This window comes from Haliotis rubra, unplaced genomic scaffold, assembly GCF_003918875.1.
Source record: "Haliotis rubra isolate DU_JTF1 unplaced genomic scaffold, ASM391887v1 Scf519, whole genome shotgun sequence".
Lineage (NCBI taxonomy): Eukaryota > Metazoa > Mollusca > Gastropoda > Lepetellida > Haliotidae > Haliotis > Haliotis rubra.
The window spans coordinates 230306-251474 of NW_025767212.1; the positions used below are offsets into that span (position 1 = coordinate 230306).

A 21169-nucleotide genomic window follows, 5' to 3' on the forward strand; every position below is an offset into this window, starting at 1 on the left:
TTCTTGCATGTCTTTGTCCACTGAAATTTGCGCTGTTGCAAACTGGGGCTATAATTATTTAGATGATTTTGTTTTAACTTGAGTTGCTGTTTGTGTGTAGAAATATAATCGGGACGGTGGGGTAGCCGGGTGGTTAAAGTGTTCGCACCCGTGATGGTCCGGGTTAGAATGAACCTTCAGTAACCCATGCTTGTTGTAAGAGGCGACTAGCGGGATCGGGTGGTCAGGCTCGCTGGCTTGGTTGACACATTATCGTATTCCAATTTCATAGATTGATGTTCGTGATGTTGATGACTGGATTGTCTGGTCCAGACTCGATTATTTACAGACCGCCGCCATATAGCTGGAATATTGCAGAGTGCGGTGTAAAACTAAACTCACTCACTCACTAAAGTGTACGCTCTTCACGCTGAAGATTTGTGTTCAATTCCCCACATTGGTACAATGTGTGAAGCCCATTTCTGGTGTCCCCTGCTGTGATATTGCTGGAATATTCCTAAACTCACTCACTTGGAGTCACTAGAGATCTAATCATTCTAATTTCTGTCTTCAATACAGAGAAATATTGTGTGGGAGAAAGTCCCTTAAAGACGATGTATTCAGCCGACATTTTTTGTACACACCTCATGTATAAACCAGACTTCAATAATTGTCTGTGCAGCCTAAAGTAGCAGATGGTGAACATGGTGAATATCTGTATGTTTTGGAGATTGTTTATGATATATGCGACAATAACCATGGTAACTGAAGAGCATGCTAAGATACTTTTGTTAATATTTAATGTTTATGTGTACCACTGCTGATTATTTAGGTAGGATTCCAGTGAATAGGTCACTATTGCAGCTGCTGCTTGTATTCGCTGACTTAAGAGCATCAAGTGATTACAGTATGGGACCTGGCTGATGGTGCTATCAACCACCAGTTTTTCCAGCTCAGTCTGTATTTACAGATGTCTATGTTTAATAGGGGTGACAACTGACGGGAAACAACCATTGTGATAGTGATAGTTGCAACATACTATTGCGACCAACTCTTGCAATAGTTTTTCTCTCCTTGAATTGTCTCATTTGACATTTCTGGTGTCCCCTGTCGTGATGTTGCTGGAATATTGCTAAAAGCGGCGTAAAACCAAACTCAGTCAGTCAGTCTCATTTGAAGTTTTTTCCCAAATGAATGTATAGTTTATATGAAATAAACACAGCTAGAATATTGACAACTGGGGCCTAAAATGATATCCACTTGCTTACCTGTACCAACTAAACAATGTACAACCATGACCTTTTTGTAATCTGTTTGTGACTTCTTACCAAGAAATCCAGGCAAACTTTACATTCTCCTGTTTGAATTGTTTTACCCTGTGATTACAGGTTTCTAACACAAGCACAATTACAGCTGACTCTATTCAAGTAGGTTTTCATAACTGAAACTCCATCCCGATAACAAGAGGCTTAAATAGGTTTCAGGCAATCCGGTTCTGTTTATCATCATTTGACTTCTCATAATTGATTGTTCAAGTAGAAATTCTGGATGACTGGATCCATTTACTGTATCCATTGGGTACAGTTGATAGTTTTAACAAGACAAGCCATTATATTTAACCAATCAGGTGACAGATCTCACAGGCTGTAACAGATCTGCTTATTGCTCACAGCAGACGGTCCCTGTCCGACAGTTGTTTACTTGATGTGTTTATGTCCCTGCTCCTGATAATTTTTATATGTACTGGGTGTTGATTGACACTTATTTTGAAGGTATTCAATCCATTTTGGGACACAATCTACTGGCTATTTTTAAAGCTATAAGTAAGCCTTTTTAAATGCTTTTTAAAAAAATCATCTTTTAAATACTTCTGGCTACAGCTGCGAAGAAAGATACAATAAGCAATGCAAACACTGAATACTAGCATGCATGATTCACTTCACTAGAGTACATGCATGTAATGCCTGCATTCAGCCAGTAGATAGGTACACTGGTGGAAAGATGGCGTTGGGTTATACACACGTGGAAATTCGAATTCTTTTTCAGAAGAAGTCCTCCTTAGGGTACATATAAGCATTAAAATGTCCATTTTAAAATACCTACGACAGTTGTAACAATATTTCAATCAAATATTTTACCAAACAAAAAACTCGTTTTGTTTAGTGAGACCACCCCTATAGGGCCCCTCACAGGGCCCCCTACAGCCAAGAGCAGGTAACTCTGGCTGCTTACCTCGTACCTCACTTTTCATGCTGTCGTTGACTAGAACGGTCTAGAGGTTTGTACAAATTTTGTTCCTGTAAAAACAAAAACCTGGGTATAAGTCTCAGTAGCAAAATTTGCTCGTCACGGCGAAGACCTGGGTTCGATTCCCCACATGGGTACAATGTGTGAAGCCCATTTCTGGTTTCCCCTGCCGTGATATAGCTGGAATATTGTTAAAAGCGGCGTAAAACTGAACTCACTCAGTAGCAAAAACCCTGTAAAAGCTGTATAAAGGGTCGTGGTGTTTCAGGAAGCAATGAGCACCAGCCAGAAGTTCCCCATGTCGCCTGGGCCGCCGTATGACACATCCATCCAGGACAACTCCATCAGCCTCACCCAGTACCACGAGTACCCCTCCACTCATCCCTTCATCAACACAGAGTTCCGGAGAGCAGCGGGAAAACTCTCATCATCATACCCTGAGAATAACCGCGATGGTAAGAATCTGGTTGGAAGAACCGTCTCCAGGGACCATGGTTTTCTTTACCAGGAAGAGTTAAGAACATGTTATCACTGTACAGGATATCACCCAAATGTCTTATGATATCAAATATATTGTCACAAGTTGATATAAAAAGTGAAACACCAATATCTTCTTTGATTTTATCAGAATGAGCTAGTATGAACCAGTATCTTGGGTTTTAAAACTAATAAAAGTACACCTAGCCAGCTCCAATGGCTGGGATGAGTGATGTCATTTGATTGTGACAATGCCACTGACTTTATCTGTTACAATGATGACCCAATAGGTTGCAAAGCATTGTGATGAAGTTTCATTGTAGTGATATTGTCTGAGATAATCGCTGACTCAAACAGATTCTGTTGTTATAGAAACTTGTTAGTTAAAGTATAGTCAAACTTTACTGAAAGCAACATGAACCACAAACTCACTCACTCACTGCAGCGGTAGTCTCGGCTCTACGGAATCTTCAGGAGAAGGTCCAGAAACTGGAGCTGGAGCGGTCAGCTGCGGAGAACAACCTGAAGTCCCTGGCATCGGAGACGTCCCGCTACAAGGACATGCTGCAGGGGGAGCAGGAAACCAAGGACGCCACCACCATCCTCGTCTCCAGACAGACCAAGGGTAAGGGCACACATAACACCTCCTGTCTCTGTGGCATCTTGAAGCAGTTGTATCCAGAAAGACAGACTTGAACTGTGGATCTCTACCTACATATACTTTCATGTATATGTTCCAATACAACTGCTGGTACCTTTTTCAAATAATCCATAAGTAACCTGTTTTAGATGCAGTCTTGCAATAGGTATCATATTTTTTGGTCAAATATTTCAATCCAGTATTATACTGTTATGAGAAATATGGTTTACATTGATTTTGTGATTTCTTATAGCTGTTGTCATGTAAACATTGGAATGTGAGATAATATTATGGTGATTTCTTGAACGTGATCAGGGCATGTAACTGTTAGTTATGTGTCATGTAGAGACCTAGACATCAGTTATTTGATGGCCACTTTCCATCAGGATGAGGTTCAAAGTATGCTTGTAAAGACCAATAATAGAATGGATCAGTGGGTGAGCAATCTAAGGCGCCAGGCTAGTGATACAGCGAGCTTAAAGCGCCAAGATCGAGCCCACCTGTGACCGGGTGTAAAAACCTTGGAGTCAACTTTGTGTGCAGACTCTTTCAGTGTTGTCACAACCCCTAGTGTACAGTACACAACCTGTGCACTTTAAAAGAACCCACGAATCCGTTGGTACATGACCAGATTGTCACTACTACTCACTGGAGTATATCATTTACTCTCAAAACATCACTACTTGATATATAAACACTACCCGACAAAACCAAAGTCAACAAAAACATTACGGCACATGTAGAACCTGTAAGTTCACAGGCAATAACTCTCAAAACATCACTACCTAATTATCTAAACACTACCCGGGAAGTCGACAAAAGCGGTACAGCACCTGTCTACAAACCGGGACTCAGTTTGTCGACTTCCCGGGATAACTGAAATTTCATTTGTCGACTTCCCAGGCGGACACCGTGAATGGGTACCTCATAAGGATGGGAATGCCACATTAACTTGGTGCACCTAAATGGCTGCAAGAGATGATCCCCAGGGAGTTGAGATTGAAAAATATTATGTGTTGTTGAGATTGACATCCTATGATCGAGGGAAAAACAAAGCGCTTTTGAGCAGCTGAGCTGAGCTGGAACTTGGCGCTATACAAATATCATATAATAATATGTGCCAACCAGGAATGCACATGACCAGCAAAATTCAGTCCAAATCAGATGGTATTGTCTGCACTCTCAGTGTAGAAGGGACCAAGGAAAGGAGCATGTGCAGTATGAGTGTTCATAGAACTTTTGTACCCGATAACTAAACAGTGAGGGAATATGACAGCTTCAACAGACTTGACCAATGTGTACTCGTGTCCAGCCAGTACATGTCCAGTTACACTGTAGTCTGGTGATGCTCATCAAGGCGATAGGGTAGCCTAGTAGTTAAAGTGTTTGGTCATCATGCTGAAGACCGGGTTCAATTAGTTAAAAATTTGTGTCCCAGTTGTCTTAATATTGCTGGAACATTGCTAAAAGCTGTGTAAAATTTCACTCACTCACTCACTTGCTCACTCACTCACTCACTCACTCACTCACTCACTCACTCACTCACTCACTCACTCACTCACTCACTCACTCACTCACTCACTCACTCACTCACTCACTCACTCACTCACTCACTCACTCACTCCTTAGAGTCTGTAACTACCCAGACACATGAAGGTCCAGGTTAGAATATTGATCTTCAGTAACCCATGCTTGTCGTAAGAGGCGACTAACGGCATCGGGTGGTCAGGCTCGCTGACTTGGTTGACAAACGTTATCGGTTCCCAATTGCGCAGGTCGATGCTCATGCTGTTGATAACTGGATTGTCTGGTCCAGACTCGATTATTTACAGACCGCCGCCATATAGCTGGAATATTGCTGAGTGCGGCATAGAACTCACTCACTCACTCACTCACTGTAACTACCCACCCTTTTTTCAGAGTTGGGGTCACAGTTGTCGGCCGCAGAGACAAAGTGTGACGTCCTGGAGAAACAGCTGGACTACATGAGGAAGATGGTGCACAACGTGGAGCGTGACCGCCTGGACACTGTCGCCCGCAACGTTGTTGTGGAGCAGCAGAGGGAGGAGGTGCTGCCCAGGAAGTTCAAGATACAGGCGGAACGCATCTCCGAGCTGGAGAGAGAACACCTCAAGCTGACTGCCACGCAGAACCTAGCAGAGGTACACATAGAGCAAGAACAGCCAATAACAGCATGTCGAAGTGAATTCAAACATTTTGAAAATGTTAAATTAAGACTTTTCAAGATTGCTGTTTGGATCTAGGTTACGGGTTTGGTCATCTTTAAGGGTTGAAAATTTGTCTAGAGTCAAATAGCACACACTCGACAGTCTATAAGAATATTTGTATCTTTTCATGGAGGTCACTTCGACGTGTCTTGGTTGATGCATTAAATCAAATGCTACAGTTAATTCAATATACAAGGCATGGTAGTGTTTCAAGTAACTGGTTTTCCTTGTATGCCAGGTCCATTTATTGACATTTGTTAAGTACAAGTACAATTGTAGTGTTTCTCCTGCAGTCCAAGATACGAGAACTGGAAGATAAACTAAGGGATGAAAGGTTGAACAGAAGGATGACACAACAGAGAGCTGCAGAGGTACTGGATTACTGCCTTCGTTCAGCTGTTACATGTATTGACTGTTTTAGCTGAATCTTTACCTGTGCTGGTGCCCTGATACTACCTCATCTCACTTCACTATTGGGGCAGTGAGGTAGCCTAGTGGTCAAAGCATTCGCTCGTCACGCCAAAGACCAGGGTTCAATTCCCCACATGGGTACAATGTGTGAAGCCTATTTCTAGTGCCCCCTGCCGTGATATTGCTGGAATATTGCTATAAAAAAAAGAAGATGTACATAACAATACTCACTCATTTCACTATTAAAGTTATGCCATATATATATAACATAGAACTTTTACAGATCTCTCTTGATCAGTTAGATTTTGTAATATCAAAACACTGGTAATGTTACATTAATGTTCTAAGTGGTCAAAATGGGTGGTTTATCTCTAGGTGTGGTAGGCCAATGGTCTGATGTGCAGCATTTCAGTTGCACTTTTTAGTGATCCTAGGATGCGTTTATTGTGGGTTTGATCCCTATTTACTTCAATGACCTTTTGGTGAGCAGCAGCACCATACCTGTGTACATAGCTCTCACCAATGTCTTCCACCTTCATTACGGTCTCTTTCCTTGCAAATCAAGATGACATGATATAACTGGATTCACTCCATTTTGTCATCTTCTAGCGGGAAACAGAAGCTGCAGCTCAGAGAGTGTACCTAGCTGCCGAGTCCAATGGCCGACCGCCGGTCAAAGCCAAGAAACCAACCAAGAAGAAGAAGAAGAAAGTAGTCCCGAAGAAGACGAGCAACAACACCACGAGGAAGGCTGAACCCTCCAAGCACTACAGGCTAAACCTAGCAGAGATTCCCTTTGTGGCTGGGAGGGTAAGTATGGTCACACCTATCAGAGACTGAAGATATTTGGCTTTGTGTTACCACTTTGCTGGTATTTGATTGCCTGCTGCAGAACTACAACTCCATTGGTTGGATTAATCTGTTACGTCGGAACATTCCAGGATTCCGACTTTCAGTAAGAGTGAAGTCAGTGAAAGCTCAAAGATAAATTGGTGAATTAACGCAAACATACTCACATATTTTCTTTTGTAAATATGCCAGTTGATATGCAACAACTGTTTTGGTAGAATGTCTGAAATTCACGCCTTAGAGGATACAGTTTGATGACAATCATAACACAAGCACTCTCGGATTAGATGGGATTTCATTGCAAGAATCAACTGCCAGGTCAACCAGACAGATTATTCCACATCCGGTATTCCTATTCTGATCACAAGATACACAAGACCTATCACTGTGTCGGTAAGGCTCAAAGTTTATTTCTGGCGATCCAAAACAAAGAGAAGATCAAGCGTTTATTCATCCCATTATCGGCATCTGCATCAAACAGAAGTTAATCAGCGGATACAATATCTATTTGGATAAGGACTGTCATTCTCCACGTGCCTACAAGGCAGCAGCTTGGACCACCAACAGCATCAAATCCACATGAGATCAAGGGCACTGGCCCTACCACGGTAACTGTTCCTTGAACACGATTATGGAAGGATGCTGATGGAAATCTAACATGGTATTTGCTAATCACTACCTAAGAGACATTACCGCACGATGTCTGGCATTCACCATTTGGGACCACTGGTCTCGGCTCATGCAACTGACAGTCCCTGCGAGGCGTTAAAATATTAGGCCTCACAAGATTAATATATATTTTTAACCATACTCAGTTTAGCTTAACCATTGTATATATGTTGGGCTTCCACCTTAAGCATATGCTTTAAGTCTGTTACAAGTCGCCGGAACATTCCTTAAGGATTCTTTATACAGACATCCCTTCAGTAAGAGTACAGGAAGTCAGATGAAAGCTCAGGATAAGATAAATTGAGATTTTCTTTTGTACCAAAATATTTTTTGATGTGCAACAACTGTTTTGGTGCAACAACTGTTTTGGTGGAGGCATTGGGTATTTCCATTTTGTTTGAATGTGTTATCAAAGGTTTGGGCACATGCTGTTTATGGTATGTGATACCTTTGTCTACACAGGCAACTACCCCCAGTCATTCGGTAGGAGCCAATGTCCAAAGAGTTCTGGCATGGATGAAGACGCACAGCACTGCCTTGTGCTCAGAACACTACCAGAACGGTGATATCCCCAGAACAGAGAGCGCCTCCTCCAGCTCCAGCAGCAACAGCCTTGACAACGACCTCTCCGACATCCTACTAGCGCTGCAGGATGAGTTTGGGCAGCTCAGCTGGTGAGAAGAACTTCCCGTAGATAACGGGGCCTCCTGTTGTAGATGGCCCTGTACCACCAGATCCATCTTAGAACTAGATCCACATCTTCAGCAATCCATGTTAGTTGCAAGATGTTTGAACCACTGATACTCTGGCCCAGATTTACTGACTGCCATGTTGCAGCAGGAGTATTTAACAATGATGGCCATGCTTCCAAACTATCGATATGGTTTCAGATCTGTCTGATTTAAAGAAATTTTAGTCTTCAATGCCAGCCCAAACAACTTTTGAATCAGTTGATGTCAGGCAAGTCCCAACGTGTTATTCATGGGTTGAAAATTGACAAGTTTGCAAAACTAGCTCCTTAACTCATTTTTGGAGATTGATCTACTTAACATATTCATTAGTGAATACTTGTTCCTTCAAAAACATCACACCAACTGTAAATCTGCATTGCACACACCTGTAATAATGTATGAATATGTAATTCGGTTGTTAAAGACTACCTATGTCTAAACTATCTTCATCAGTGAGCACCAGGAGCTGGTCAAGCAGATCAATGAGGTGGCTGACCACCGGGCAAGAGAAGACATGGAGAGGGAGTTAGACAGTCTCATTGTCAAGATGGACGTAAAAGGGCAGCAAATATCAAAAGTCAGACAGCATCAACAGAAGGTTAGTCCACTTTATGAATGCAGGTGTTGACAGTGGGCCAGTCACGCTGAAGACCCGGGTTCGAATCCCGAGTACAATGTGTGAAGCCCATTTCTGGTGTCCCCTACTGTGATATTGCTTGAATATAGCTAAGAGCGGTGTAGTCACTCACTGGTGTCTAGTTGAAATATTTTGGTAGCAAGATACAAGTAGGGGCCCTACAGAAATGTCAGAATTGAAGTCAATACTTTACCAAGTGACATAAGATTTCTTAAGCCTGTGAGTCAAAAATAGATGTGGATTTTCCAAATTACAAGAAATAGAAGATTGTGAAATTGTGTATTCTATTCCTAATAATATATACATGATCTTTTAGTAGTTCATGGAACTGAAGGTCAAGGTCATTGAGCAGATGCTAGTTTCTTATTTAGGAAACTGTTGGCACAAGACTTTCATTTTCAAAGATGTTGGCTGGTTGGTTGGTTTGTTTGTTGTTTAATGCGACACTTAGCAATATTCCAGCTATATGGCAGCGGTTTGTAAGTAATGGAGTCTGGACCACACAGTCCAGTGATCAACATTATGAACATCAATCTGTGCAACTAGAATACGTTGACATGTGTCAACAAAGTCAGCCAGCCTGACCACCAGTTCTAACCCTGGTCTTCAAAGAAGTACTGCATTGGGCACATGTGAAGTTACGGACGTGGGAAATGTAAATGATTCATGGTATCTTTCTGCTAGGAAGGTTTGGGCCATTCAGGAAGTGATTGAGATGGGTCTGTGTCTGTTTCTGCAGTATTGCCATGAAATTATAATTGGCCAATATGAAACTTTTACATGAAACTTTTCCTCGTTTACAGGTTGAAGATATGAAACGAAAAATAAAGACAAAAAAATCTAAAGATGCTCCTCCTCCAACACGTCCTCAGTCAGCCATGGCCAGTTTTCCCGCTAGGAGAACCTGTGACAGTTCACATTCCAATTCCAAACCAAAAACTCAATGCTGTACAAGTCAAGCATCACGGCAACACACTGCCAGTTCCCGGCAAGTTTCACTGGACGTTCTCAAAGACATGAAAAAATTACAAACAACATTACGGAAAGACGACCTATGCTGGGAATGAGTCGATGGTGCCATTGTGATATTATAACTAATTGTACAGACAAACCTATGGAATATTTATTTATGTATATACAGTGGTCACAACAGAGGCTTTTGCCACCATCTTTTAACCACAGTTGCTACAAGGAAATCTCAAGAGGAAGGCTGTGTTATTTTGTTATCTTGTTTTTGTCTTGTTTCTGTATGTTTGGAGCCAATCAGATCTGTGTTCTTGAGGTTTTTTTACGAACGAAGAATTTATTTTAAAAGAATATATAGAATAACGTTGTGCATGTCAACATACAAATCAAACCATTTTTAAGAAAGCATATTTTCAATCACACATGACCTGATATTTATTATTTCCATGGTATTAATTCACAGTAAATAACACAAATTGTTCTGGTGGGAAAACCTTAGTCCATCAATTTAAATGAAATGAAGATCTAAAAATGAACATGAAATTTGAACTTTTCAGTATTATTTGAATATGAGATTGAAAGTATTTTAATTATCACTTTATGCACATATTTCATAATATAAATTTAGCAAGTTAATATTCAAAAGATGTCAATCTTGTCAAGGTGGCTATAGAATCTTGTTTGAGTGGCATTTAGAAGTTGGTGTGCTGAACAACAAGGAGAGTTCTATGAATATACAACTTCTTTAATATAATATGAGTGACGTTTCGGTGTAGCTACTAACACCGTTGTCAAGCAAACTGTGTTAGTAGCTACACCGAAATGTCATTCATATTATATTAGAAGTTGTATATCCATAGAACTCTCCTCGTTGGCTATAGAATCATTAGTAAGCTTCAATATTTTTTGCAAAGAAATAGCGGCATTAACCCTATGCGATGGAATATTTGTCATACCTGTGACAAGCAGGCTATTTGGTTTATTACCTATAGTCATTTTTGGATGAAATGTACAAAATATATTTCGGATACCCATTATTATGATTGCATAAAACAACTTAACCCAAGTCAGCCATTGGTGAGTACTTGGTAGGATTGCACAAAGAGGAAGCAACATAATGATACAATGCATTATGGGTAATATTATTATTAGTTTAGGATGGTATGTCTGTATATATCAGCTGTATTTATATACTCAAGCCTTTGTTTTCCGTTACATGGTTCACAGAAGGTGGTTTTTTTAATCAGAAAAGTGTGTAATCAAAATAGGATTTTTATAACATATACTGAGAGAAACAAAGAAAGGATCACAGGAAAATTCAAGCGTTCCTTTAATATTTTCCAGTTTTCATCACCAGCTTTGAATAGCACTGTGGTGATGAAAACTGGAAAATAATAAAGGAACGCTTGAATTTTCCTGTGATCCTTTCTTTGTTTCTCTCAGTATATTTATAAAAAGTGATTGTTGGAATTAACTCAACGAATTGAAGTTTATTAAACATCACTTCCTGTGTTCATTATTTTTAGTGATTTTACAGTTTGGTTTATATTTTTACCCTGAAAGTAGTCAAAAGGGAGGGAAGGATTTCTGAATTTTTTTTAACTTTTGCACAGTGAACCAAGTAATTTGAAAGAAATGGCTGAGAAACATGTACAAATCAAATAACCCAAGGTGCAAATATCCGTACAGATACCTCAATATCATTGCTTTTACTTGTCTGTATTGCTCAAGGTGTTGTATTAGTGCTACATTGTATTTGTTTCACAAGAGCGAACTTTATCTCATTAACTTATGTAGAATACCTTTCACCTTACATGACAAATACAGAACCATGAAAAGGTTCACATTCTTGTTACAGATTTATTGAAATTTTAACTAATTTTAAAGTTTGGTTTTATTTTTGGTTTCTCATGACAGCTTACATGGCTGAGGCTGTTCATGAATTTTACAAATTTCTCCTGTTTTCTTTATCTCTGAATCTTCATGCTCCATTTCTTACACAGGTGAACACACATGTAAATTGTCTGTATGTTATTGAGGTGGACTATATGTAGTGTTTTCTTTGTTACATTTGCTCACAGGATGAGGCGATCTATAGCATGTATAGTGACACTTGTTTCAGTTTAATGCATTCCACTGTCCTGCTTATTCCAGCTTTAGTTACTTATTCCTCAGTGTTTCCATTCCATAGTTCCTTGTTTTAGAAGATACCCACTGAATCTGTCGCGCATGAATACACTCATACATACAGCAGATGATCTGGGGCTGCTCTGATGCCCAGCTTCATAGGTTTCAGCAGAGGGCAGACTTTTGGATTCTGACCCAGTCTTCAGTGATGCTGTAAAGCCAGGAATAGCTGCAATATTGCTGATGTGGCGTAAAGCAACATTTCCTCACTCATTAAAGCTATACCTTGTATGTGCCACTAATGAAAGAAATAATGCATTTCTGGATCAGTATCTCTGTGTTGGTCAGTTAGATACAGGTGAGTGTCGTGACACACTAGGGTATCCAGGGGTGGAAATAACCCATTGCCCGACGTCCGAGTCCAGTGTTTTTTCTGTCGGGCAAGCAAATTTGTATATCACACTGTACCGGTGTCCAGTTGACTTTCCAATGTTTATTATGTTGTTTATTTAAAAAATCAGCAAGAAAACGGTTGGTATAGTGGGAAAATAATCAGGGCAAGTGACTTTACATGTGCCACTGTACCGGAGTACACTATCAATTTTAAACTTATTTCCACCCCTGGTATCTGTTAATCATCCATTCCCAGTGTCATCAACATCTGCCTGGGGTTGACGTATCAAAAAGATGCACACATTCATACACAGTGTAACATCTCTTCACGTGAAAACAGTTTATGATTTAGAGCTGCACTTATGCTCAACCTCAGATAAGTGGTCTGATCATCCAAGTCATGATACATGCTGGAAATATAACATTTTGAAAAGTTCATTAAAATGTTTATCATTACTTTAAGTAGTACCCATGCTTGACATAACAGCCAACCACAGTATATAACAAGGGGCAGCAGTGATACTGAACATCTGAAGGTTTGGGGAAAGGACTGACATGGATTTCCATCCTGTGTTCATTGGCACTACAGCCTGTAAATGTCGCTTATTACAGAAGTATACCTCGATACAACTGCAGATACAGTTAAGTGTCATGATACCTCAGTGCATCGGTTGAATCATTCCATCCCGAGTCAACATCTTCATCAGTATTTTTCGCGCATTCCTTAGTGCATTCAGTGCTCAATGATTGCTGTAACAGTCAACGCCTCGTTGCTCTGATACTGCTAGAACATTAGTAAAACAGCATAAAGCAACATTCAGTTACATGTAACTTTATTTATCAGCCATATAATGTCATGTTAGCATCTTGTGCCTTTCTCAGAAGAATCACTGTGCCATTGATTATGCCTGTATAGTTACTGGTATGTGTGTGCTGTTGTGTCTGTAGTACCTGCTGTGATCCTGTCTCTGTCTCGCTGTTGTTACTGTCTCACTGTTGTCACTGTACTCGGTAAACAGACTTAAACTGGACCTTCTCCATATAATTATTCTGGAGTCAAAATAATAATAATATCTTGTGCATAACCATGATCATAAACTATTATCATTGCTTTGTAAGTAGAGTGAGGCAAAAAGCATCATTTGAGGTATTTTTGTGCTTAGTGAAAGTGAAAGTCTTCATTGGAAAAGTCTTCATCAGCTTCGAGCTGGATACCTCATTACCTGATAAGTTATCAAAGGGAGACAATCCATTAACTGTTCTTCCAGGTGTGGTATGGAAAGTAAAGGGCCACAAATGGCTCCAATTGCCTTTGATAATCTTCCACTACACTGCACTTCCATATTTGCTATATGTGACAGAACAAAACCTATTAGACTGTACAAAAGTTTCATTTATCTTATTTTTAAAGAAAATGCACATTATTGTATTCTTCACAAATGTTTCAATTGTTCAATGCTAGTTATGCAAATAACAAAGACCAAAACGATTACAAAGAAAAAGACAGTTACCCCAAGATCTCTTTGCACATTCCTTATGTTTTATCCGAGAAAGTTTCTAATAGGTTTTGTCCTATCTATATTCAACATATGTGCCTTCCAGCATTTTTTAAGATCAGAGAGATATTATACAGATGACATTTGTATATTTCATTGTTTAGATACGATAGATAATGAGTACCACTACTTGATTGGGATGTACACGTTCTGTTGTGAGAACAAAAGAGAAGGCAAACCCGAGGCCTTGTTCTTGTGACAGTTCGTTAATGCCACGACAAACTACTGGGACAGGTTCTCTATCTGTTTTAGAGCACAGGCAAATACTCATGTTCCATGACCTAAACACTACACAAATTGAACCATTCACATTCAGATACAACACAGTTTGATATAAACTACCCCACCATGCCCGTAACTCTCTCTGTACTTTATGAGCATATGAATGTGTTCCATATGACTGAAATAGTGACCATGCATGGAATAACTAATTGCCAGGTTCCGATTTCTCGGAAACTTAAAAGTTTCTACTCAAATTTCAAACTGAGTTGGACAATTTGAAACAGCTGAAGTTTTAACTCAACTGCATTTTTTAAATAAAAAAGCCCAAACAACTTAAGTAATCTATCCACCAAACTCAAATTGTCAACTATGTTTGAGTTTAATATCGATTTTAGTTCATTATTGGAAATGCATTTTTTCAAATTTGAGTAAAAACTCTAACTTAAGTCGAAACTCATACTTAAGTTTGTTTTTCGAGAAATCAGGGCCTGAACTCTGATTATGTATGGATAATGTAAGTAAGATACATTGTCATAAAAACTAATTGATCAAGTACACATGAAGTAAAAGCGTCGATATTGGCAGGCTCAGAATAAACCAATGTGTAACAAAGAGTAAAATGTATGATAGCACTCGAATGCCTTTCAAGGTGGCAGTACAGCATTCTGTTACATGCCTATGTGATTCCATATTAATACTCATTCCATATTGTTGCTTTAACAGAGAGGAATTTATAACCAGATGAAATGCGTCTATATTTTAATAGTGCCTTCAGCTTCCCCCAGACTCTAGCATCAGCCTTGTACAAAGCCATGATATTTTTATTGTCAGTACTTTTTGGATTTTATGTATTTTCGATGCTGCATTTTCAGAAAGTATTTCTGACATACACCCCATGCATCAAGACAATGGATACTGCACACTCGTCATACCTGAAATTGATAATTTTGTGGACTTTCTCATTATATGGACTTATTCCTTCGGATAGTTTGTCTTTTAAATCAACTCTAATTTCTGCCTCATTTTCAACCCATTACTGTCTTATTCTAGTATGAGCGCTAAGAGTAGGAGATGAATCTTGTACAATCTTTAAACATTACCTCCCACCTACACCATCAGTATCATACAGGAATGTCAGACCGTGATATGACCAACACTATTGATCCTTCGGTTGAAACAAGTATGGAGCCTGATGGGGGTTGACAACTGGGAATTTAATGGGGGATTCAACATTTCATGTACAAAGGAAATACCATGCGATATACTATAAAAAAGAATCATTGTTTCTATTTTTGTTCTGGGTAATATTTGAACTGGACAGTCCTGTTGAATCAACTTAAGGTTTTTCAAAGAACGGGATGGTCCTTAGCACAGTTTTAGTGGAATTCTTTGGGAATTCTGGTTTGAATGGGAACAATAAATATTTTTTTTTAGTCAATGTATCAAGACATATTTTGTTTTTCTCTGAAAGGAAGTTTGTTATCCTGGATAACGAGACAAATGCTCATCTGTTGTCAATGCCTGTGAAAGAGATGGACCCTTTGTAATCTGGCTTTTAGTGTTTGTCTCTGTAACAACATTGTCAGCACATTTTCAACCCAGTCTCCACCCTGGAAATCTGCAGTTGGATGTGTTGATGACAGAGTGGTTGTCCTGTGTATCTGGTGTCCTATCATGCAAAATATTTTATCCTCACAAATAATGTCATGTATATCATATGAAGTTATGAAATAAAATGTTGATATTATATATCTTGTTTTGCTTTCTGCTCTAGGTCAGGGGTTGTGGTTGCCTCATGATGTAAGTGTTGGTTTGTCTTGCCAGAGGCCCAGGGTCAGTTCTGTACTTGGGCACAGTGAGAACCTCAGTGTGCTGTGTGTTCTTTCTTGACTATTGCTGGTAAATAGCTTTTACTCTTGGGGGAGAATCAAAATGTAAAAAGGGTGATAAACAAGAGCACAAAGGCTTTTTGATGTTTAGACAAAGCTATAATATTTTTATAGTTTAAATAGGTTTATTAAGCAGCTGGAAAGGTTTGCATTACCTGTGAAAACACAAGAAGCCCTATACCTGACGTTACCTGAATGTCTCAAAACTGCCACTGGCTACCCTCAGTGCTTGAATCTCATCCTGATTTTGCAAACACAATGCAGTACTTATCTTTGAAACGGAAACCGAAAGTCGTAGGTTTATCCCTATGGTAAGTAAATAAACCCTATATGATGACAGCTGAAAAGAGAAACACCTAGCTTATAATATTCTTTGGAAGTTGAACTTTAACATGTCTATGTGCCAAGCGGGGCGGTGGGGTATCCCAATGGTTCGATTGCCCACATAGGTACAATGTGTGAAGCCCATTTCTGGTGTCCCCCGCCGTGATATTACTGGAATAATGCTAAAAGCTGCGTAAGACCATAATCGCTCACTGATGTTCCAAGCTGATATCCCATGTCTATAAATGATATCCTCAAATGATATCCCTAAGATATATCCAAGAACCACGTTGTTTCAAAAATGAAACTTCTTTAATTTAGGTCACCTTGACCTATTTCTGATGTTTGAAAGTTAGGTACTCGAACAATATTACCTATGTGCGTAATACTTAAGATGTTTTTGTACAAATAGGGCGTTCGAATGCAAATGGTAAAGGCACTTAAAGAATGCCCTTCAGTGTGACCTTGGCCTTATACGTAGAAGTGTTCAATCGTGTGGATTAATCAAATACGTTCCAAGGCAGCAGTCAAATTTAGAAATAAAATTTAAGTATCTCCATTTACATCGGCTTGCTCAATTGCCAGGTAGTTAGGGTTGCTTGAAATGAAAATATTTTGTTGTCGACCTCTGCTCTCTGTTTAAGATCTGAGGTGTGGATCAGTTACCAATAGTAATGCTTTGTTTCAAAATCATGTTTCGTTTGAAACCGATAACACTTAGGTACATCATTGATGCAGTTGTAACTTGTTCGAAGGTCACAATGCTGATGTTTCAAAACGATAGAGGACAAACCTGCAGCATATTGAAAATCTTCATGAAATTTTGGTGTTCAGGAACCAACTCCAGTGCCGCCCAAGAGCCTTGTAGACATGCTGCAACAGCCATAACCGTAAAGCAAGTACAGCTACTTGAAGAAAACATCCACTTGCCAGACATTATTCTGAATAATAAATACATACCAGCGTAGTGTTCGTGTTCCTTGGCAATTTCCCCAAACGTCTGCGGTTTTTGAGAAGGTCTTATATCAATGTAGCAGTACAACTAAAGGACTCAAATGGAAGGCACTTTTGTTCATAGACTGTAATATGTACACACATGTGCAAACTTGCTTCAGACGCTCTTGACGCATGTGCAGATAATAATGGGGAAACATCTGGAGGTACTGGGATTGTGAGACCACTGCCAGATCTGGCCATGAATGTGCTAACATTTCACAGCTTTTGAAGTACGATCAATCGTGCCCTGTTTATTAAGAAATTTCAAAATTTGAGGCCTCAGTGACAAACATTATGTGTGATGCAGTTTCCTATTTTTAGTTTACCAAACATTCCCGATTGTTGTCAAGTTAACAGTTGGATAGCCCTTGCGTATGTCTATGGCGAGTGCCACTTGATGGCAGGATACGCACCACTTTTCGCGAACACCTGGTATCATCACTATTTTGATGGTGATGATAAACACATGCTCATGATATACTCTTCAAAAAAAGAAACTTAGCATAGGACAAATTTGAATTTTAGGAAAATATTTGACACAAACCAATCCATGCTGAATCCAAGCATGTGGGGGAATGGTCGCCGACGACAAAACGTTTGAAAAAAAACCCGTAAATACGTAACGTTACACTCACGTCTGGAGTGAATCGCTAAAACGCACCCTACATGTAATGCACGAGTATCATGAAATTGTGTATCACCTTGAGCTGAAGCCTATGACTGTTGGCTTTAAAAAGCCACATCAATGGCACTCCACATGTATTGTTCTAAGTCACTATAGACGACAAGAAAATGAAATGACTGACTGAAGCTCAACGCCGTTTACAAGGACGGACATCGCAGCCTGATGTGGCAAGGCACTTCAGCGTGTCCAGACAAACCATCTAAAACCTATGGATCCGATACAAAAATACTGGGAGTGTTAATGACAGACCCAGGTCAGGTCGATGTGGAGTTACTACCGCCGCCCAAGATCGCTACATTCGGTTGAGACATTTTCGTTCAGACACCACGGCCGCATCATCCACAACAATCCAAATCCCTGGACTGCTCCGAATCTCCGACCAGACAGTGCGCTACGGAAAGCCAGACTTTTTGCCAGAAGACCAGTTCAACGTCACGTCATTCCCAACATCAACGGTTGATCTTTGGAGCATGACAATGCTCGACCTCACGTTGCACGTGTTTGACAGGTCTTCCTCCAGCAATGTTCAGCTGTTACCTTGGCCTTCTCGATCGCCGGATTTGTCCCCCATTGAGCATCTTTGGGATACTCTTGATCGACGCTTGCGCCAGCGTAATCCGCCACCTCAGACACTACAAGACCTGCACACAGTACTTCAGCAAGTGTATCAAAACATTCCTCAAGACAACATTCGGCATCTCCTTTCTTCTATGGGTCACCGCTGCCAAGCTGTTATCGATGCTCATGGTGGTCACACCAGATACTGACATTTTACTCTGACCAAGTGGCTTTAATAGCCCTCTGTGGTTTTACCAAAACACTTTCTGGATAATCATGTTTTAGAAATTTGTAAAGTGATGATTTTACTGTAACTGATCAATGATGTCCTGTCTGTATCAGTTATATGCACTCAGTAAGTAAACTCCAAAACATCATGTCAAGTTTCTATTTTTGAAGAGTATATATTCGGAATTGTTACAATTGACTCTGCTTTAGGTATCTGATGTGTGTGGAAAGTCTTTCGTCGCTTCTATTTACTTCAAAATTAAGAAGCACGTAACTGCACGCAACCAGTCGGGCCTCTTACATTTAAATTACAAAAGAGGATCTTGTAATATTCACTGCATTCCACGTCTCTGACAAAGAAATACAACCTCTTAAAGTAAAACAATAAAAAGATGTCAAATGCAATGACCGGTTTGAGAAACAAGACACTTGCAAATGAGTTTGGTATGACGTCTCATAGTGCCCAAAACCCATGACACGGAAAGACAATAAAGTAGGCCTACTTCAGGACAACCATAGTGAATCCTTTTAGGGATCGTGAAAAAGAAGGGATGAGAACTATATTACGTCCCCAGAATTGTCATGGTATCGCTCTTGTTTTCTTTCAAGAGGTATCACCGACCAATTAAACTTGAGAGATGCTGAGGCTAAACTGGTGAGAGAGATCTGACAATGCCATATACACATTTGATGAAGCAAAGGAACCCTAACCTGGTTTAATGGAAGAGTATAGACTCTTGCTAGTTCGCAGTCCAATTAAGTTTTATTTAAATTCCTCAAACCACCACTTAGTTTGTTACCTCAGTATTACGTATTGTACAATACTGTGGCGAAAATTAGTAGCATAAATATAGTCCCCCTTCTTCGTTTGGTTAGCGGGGCGGTGGAGTAGCCTAGTGGTTAAAGCGTTGGCTCGTCACGCCGAAGACCCGGGTTCGAATCCCCACATGGGTACAATGTGTGAAGCCCTTTTCTGGTGTTCCCCGCCGTGATGTTGCTGGAATATTGCTAAAAGCGGCGTAAAACCATACTCAGTCAGTCAGTCAGTCGTTTGGTCAACGTTAATTTTTAATTTTTTTTAGATTGTGATACGGCAAATCATTAAGGATAAATCGTGCGATCAGCACTCGGTCGTTTCTGGCATTTACAGTTCGTTGAAACATTTTCCAGTCATTCCAGTTTTTCATTATATTACAGTTGTGACTATTAAGGTTGATTAGGTTTTCATCATAACCAATATACTTTCGGACATGCCATATCTGCTTGCCTTGTCGAGTCTCTATATACCACTTCGAATTTCAAAGAGCTTACATTTATCATTGACATATTTCATTCATATACAAACAACAACGTGGAAGGTCCGCTATGTGTTTTTGCGGAGTGTCCCAGTCAGTCACGACCAGACCCGTGAAGATCCGGATTTGAATTGATCTTCATTAAAACTAAGCTAACTCACGAACGAACGAACGACCAATGCTGCAGCAAAACGAGTCGTGACCATACATGTACCCACAGGGGTTCGAATCACTGTTCGGACAATAATTTTTAAAAATAAAATCTAGATTTTTGAAACCGTATATTGTTTTTATATGTTATTAGTAACTTTTATTTCAAATTTGAACGAAATCGGTGAAGAAATGGACTTTTAGAAAATTCTCCCGCTACACTCATTACATAAAATACACAAGGGGTCACAGGGGTTCGAATCACTGTTTGGACAATAATTTTTAAAAATAAAAATCTAGATTTTTGCAACTGAATATTGTTTTTATATGTTATAAGTAACTTGTATTTCAAGTTTGAACGAAATCAGTGAAGAAATGGATTTTTTAGAAAATTCTGACGCTACACTCATTACATAAAATACACGTGTATTTTATGAAATGAGTGTAGCGGGAACTGTAGGCTATGTATATGCCAGAAACGCCAGAATGTAACAGCATGTACCGCTGTGTCGTCTGCTCTGTTGTTAATACATGGGATTCGGGGTATAGTACAGCATGGACGGTGACAGCGCTTACTCCTCACGCCAAAGATTGTTTAATTTCCATTTTGTGTGTAATTTGTGAATTCCATTCTTAGTGTGATTCGTGAAACCTAAGCTTTGATGTCAAGTTTTCTTCAATCGTCTCTTCACAGCATGCACCAGACGTGTTATGGCCTCCACTGACGTCCAATGACATGATTCTACTCACACTACCAGTCCACTGCGACACCTGAAAAATGTATGTGAGGCAACGAAAACATCATCGTACAACGTAACCATTGTGAATATGAAAGAACTTACTGGCAAACAAGGATAAGTTGAGCACCGACCTGACAATTGACCCGTATATTAGCATGTATGAGTGCCGCCC

The 21169-nt window shown here is 39.8% G+C and overlaps 1 protein-coding gene across 2 annotated transcripts in view; it reads left to right on the top strand.

The window, feature by feature from the left end:
* The window catches only part of LOC124292487 (centrosomal protein of 57 kDa-like), a 29373-nt gene extending 18785 nt beyond the window's left edge, over window positions 1-10588 (top strand). For both annotated transcript variants that reach the window (XM_046729578.1, XM_046729577.1), the window contains exons 2-9: window positions 2495-2681; window positions 3149-3328; window positions 5264-5505; window positions 5865-5942; window positions 6592-6792; window positions 7963-8174; window positions 8685-8829; window positions 9672-10588. In XM_046729578.1, the coding sequence (XP_046585534.1) occupies window positions 2495-2681; window positions 3149-3328; window positions 5264-5505; window positions 5865-5942; window positions 6592-6792; window positions 7963-8174; window positions 8685-8829; window positions 9672-9935 (1509 nt within the window). In that variant the 3' untranslated portion in view covers window positions 9936-10588. The remainder of the gene's footprint in view (window positions 1-2494; window positions 2682-3148; window positions 3329-5263; window positions 5506-5864; window positions 5943-6591; window positions 6793-7962; window positions 8175-8684; window positions 8830-9671) is intronic.
* The last annotated feature ends 10581 nt before the right edge of the window (window positions 10589-21169 follow it).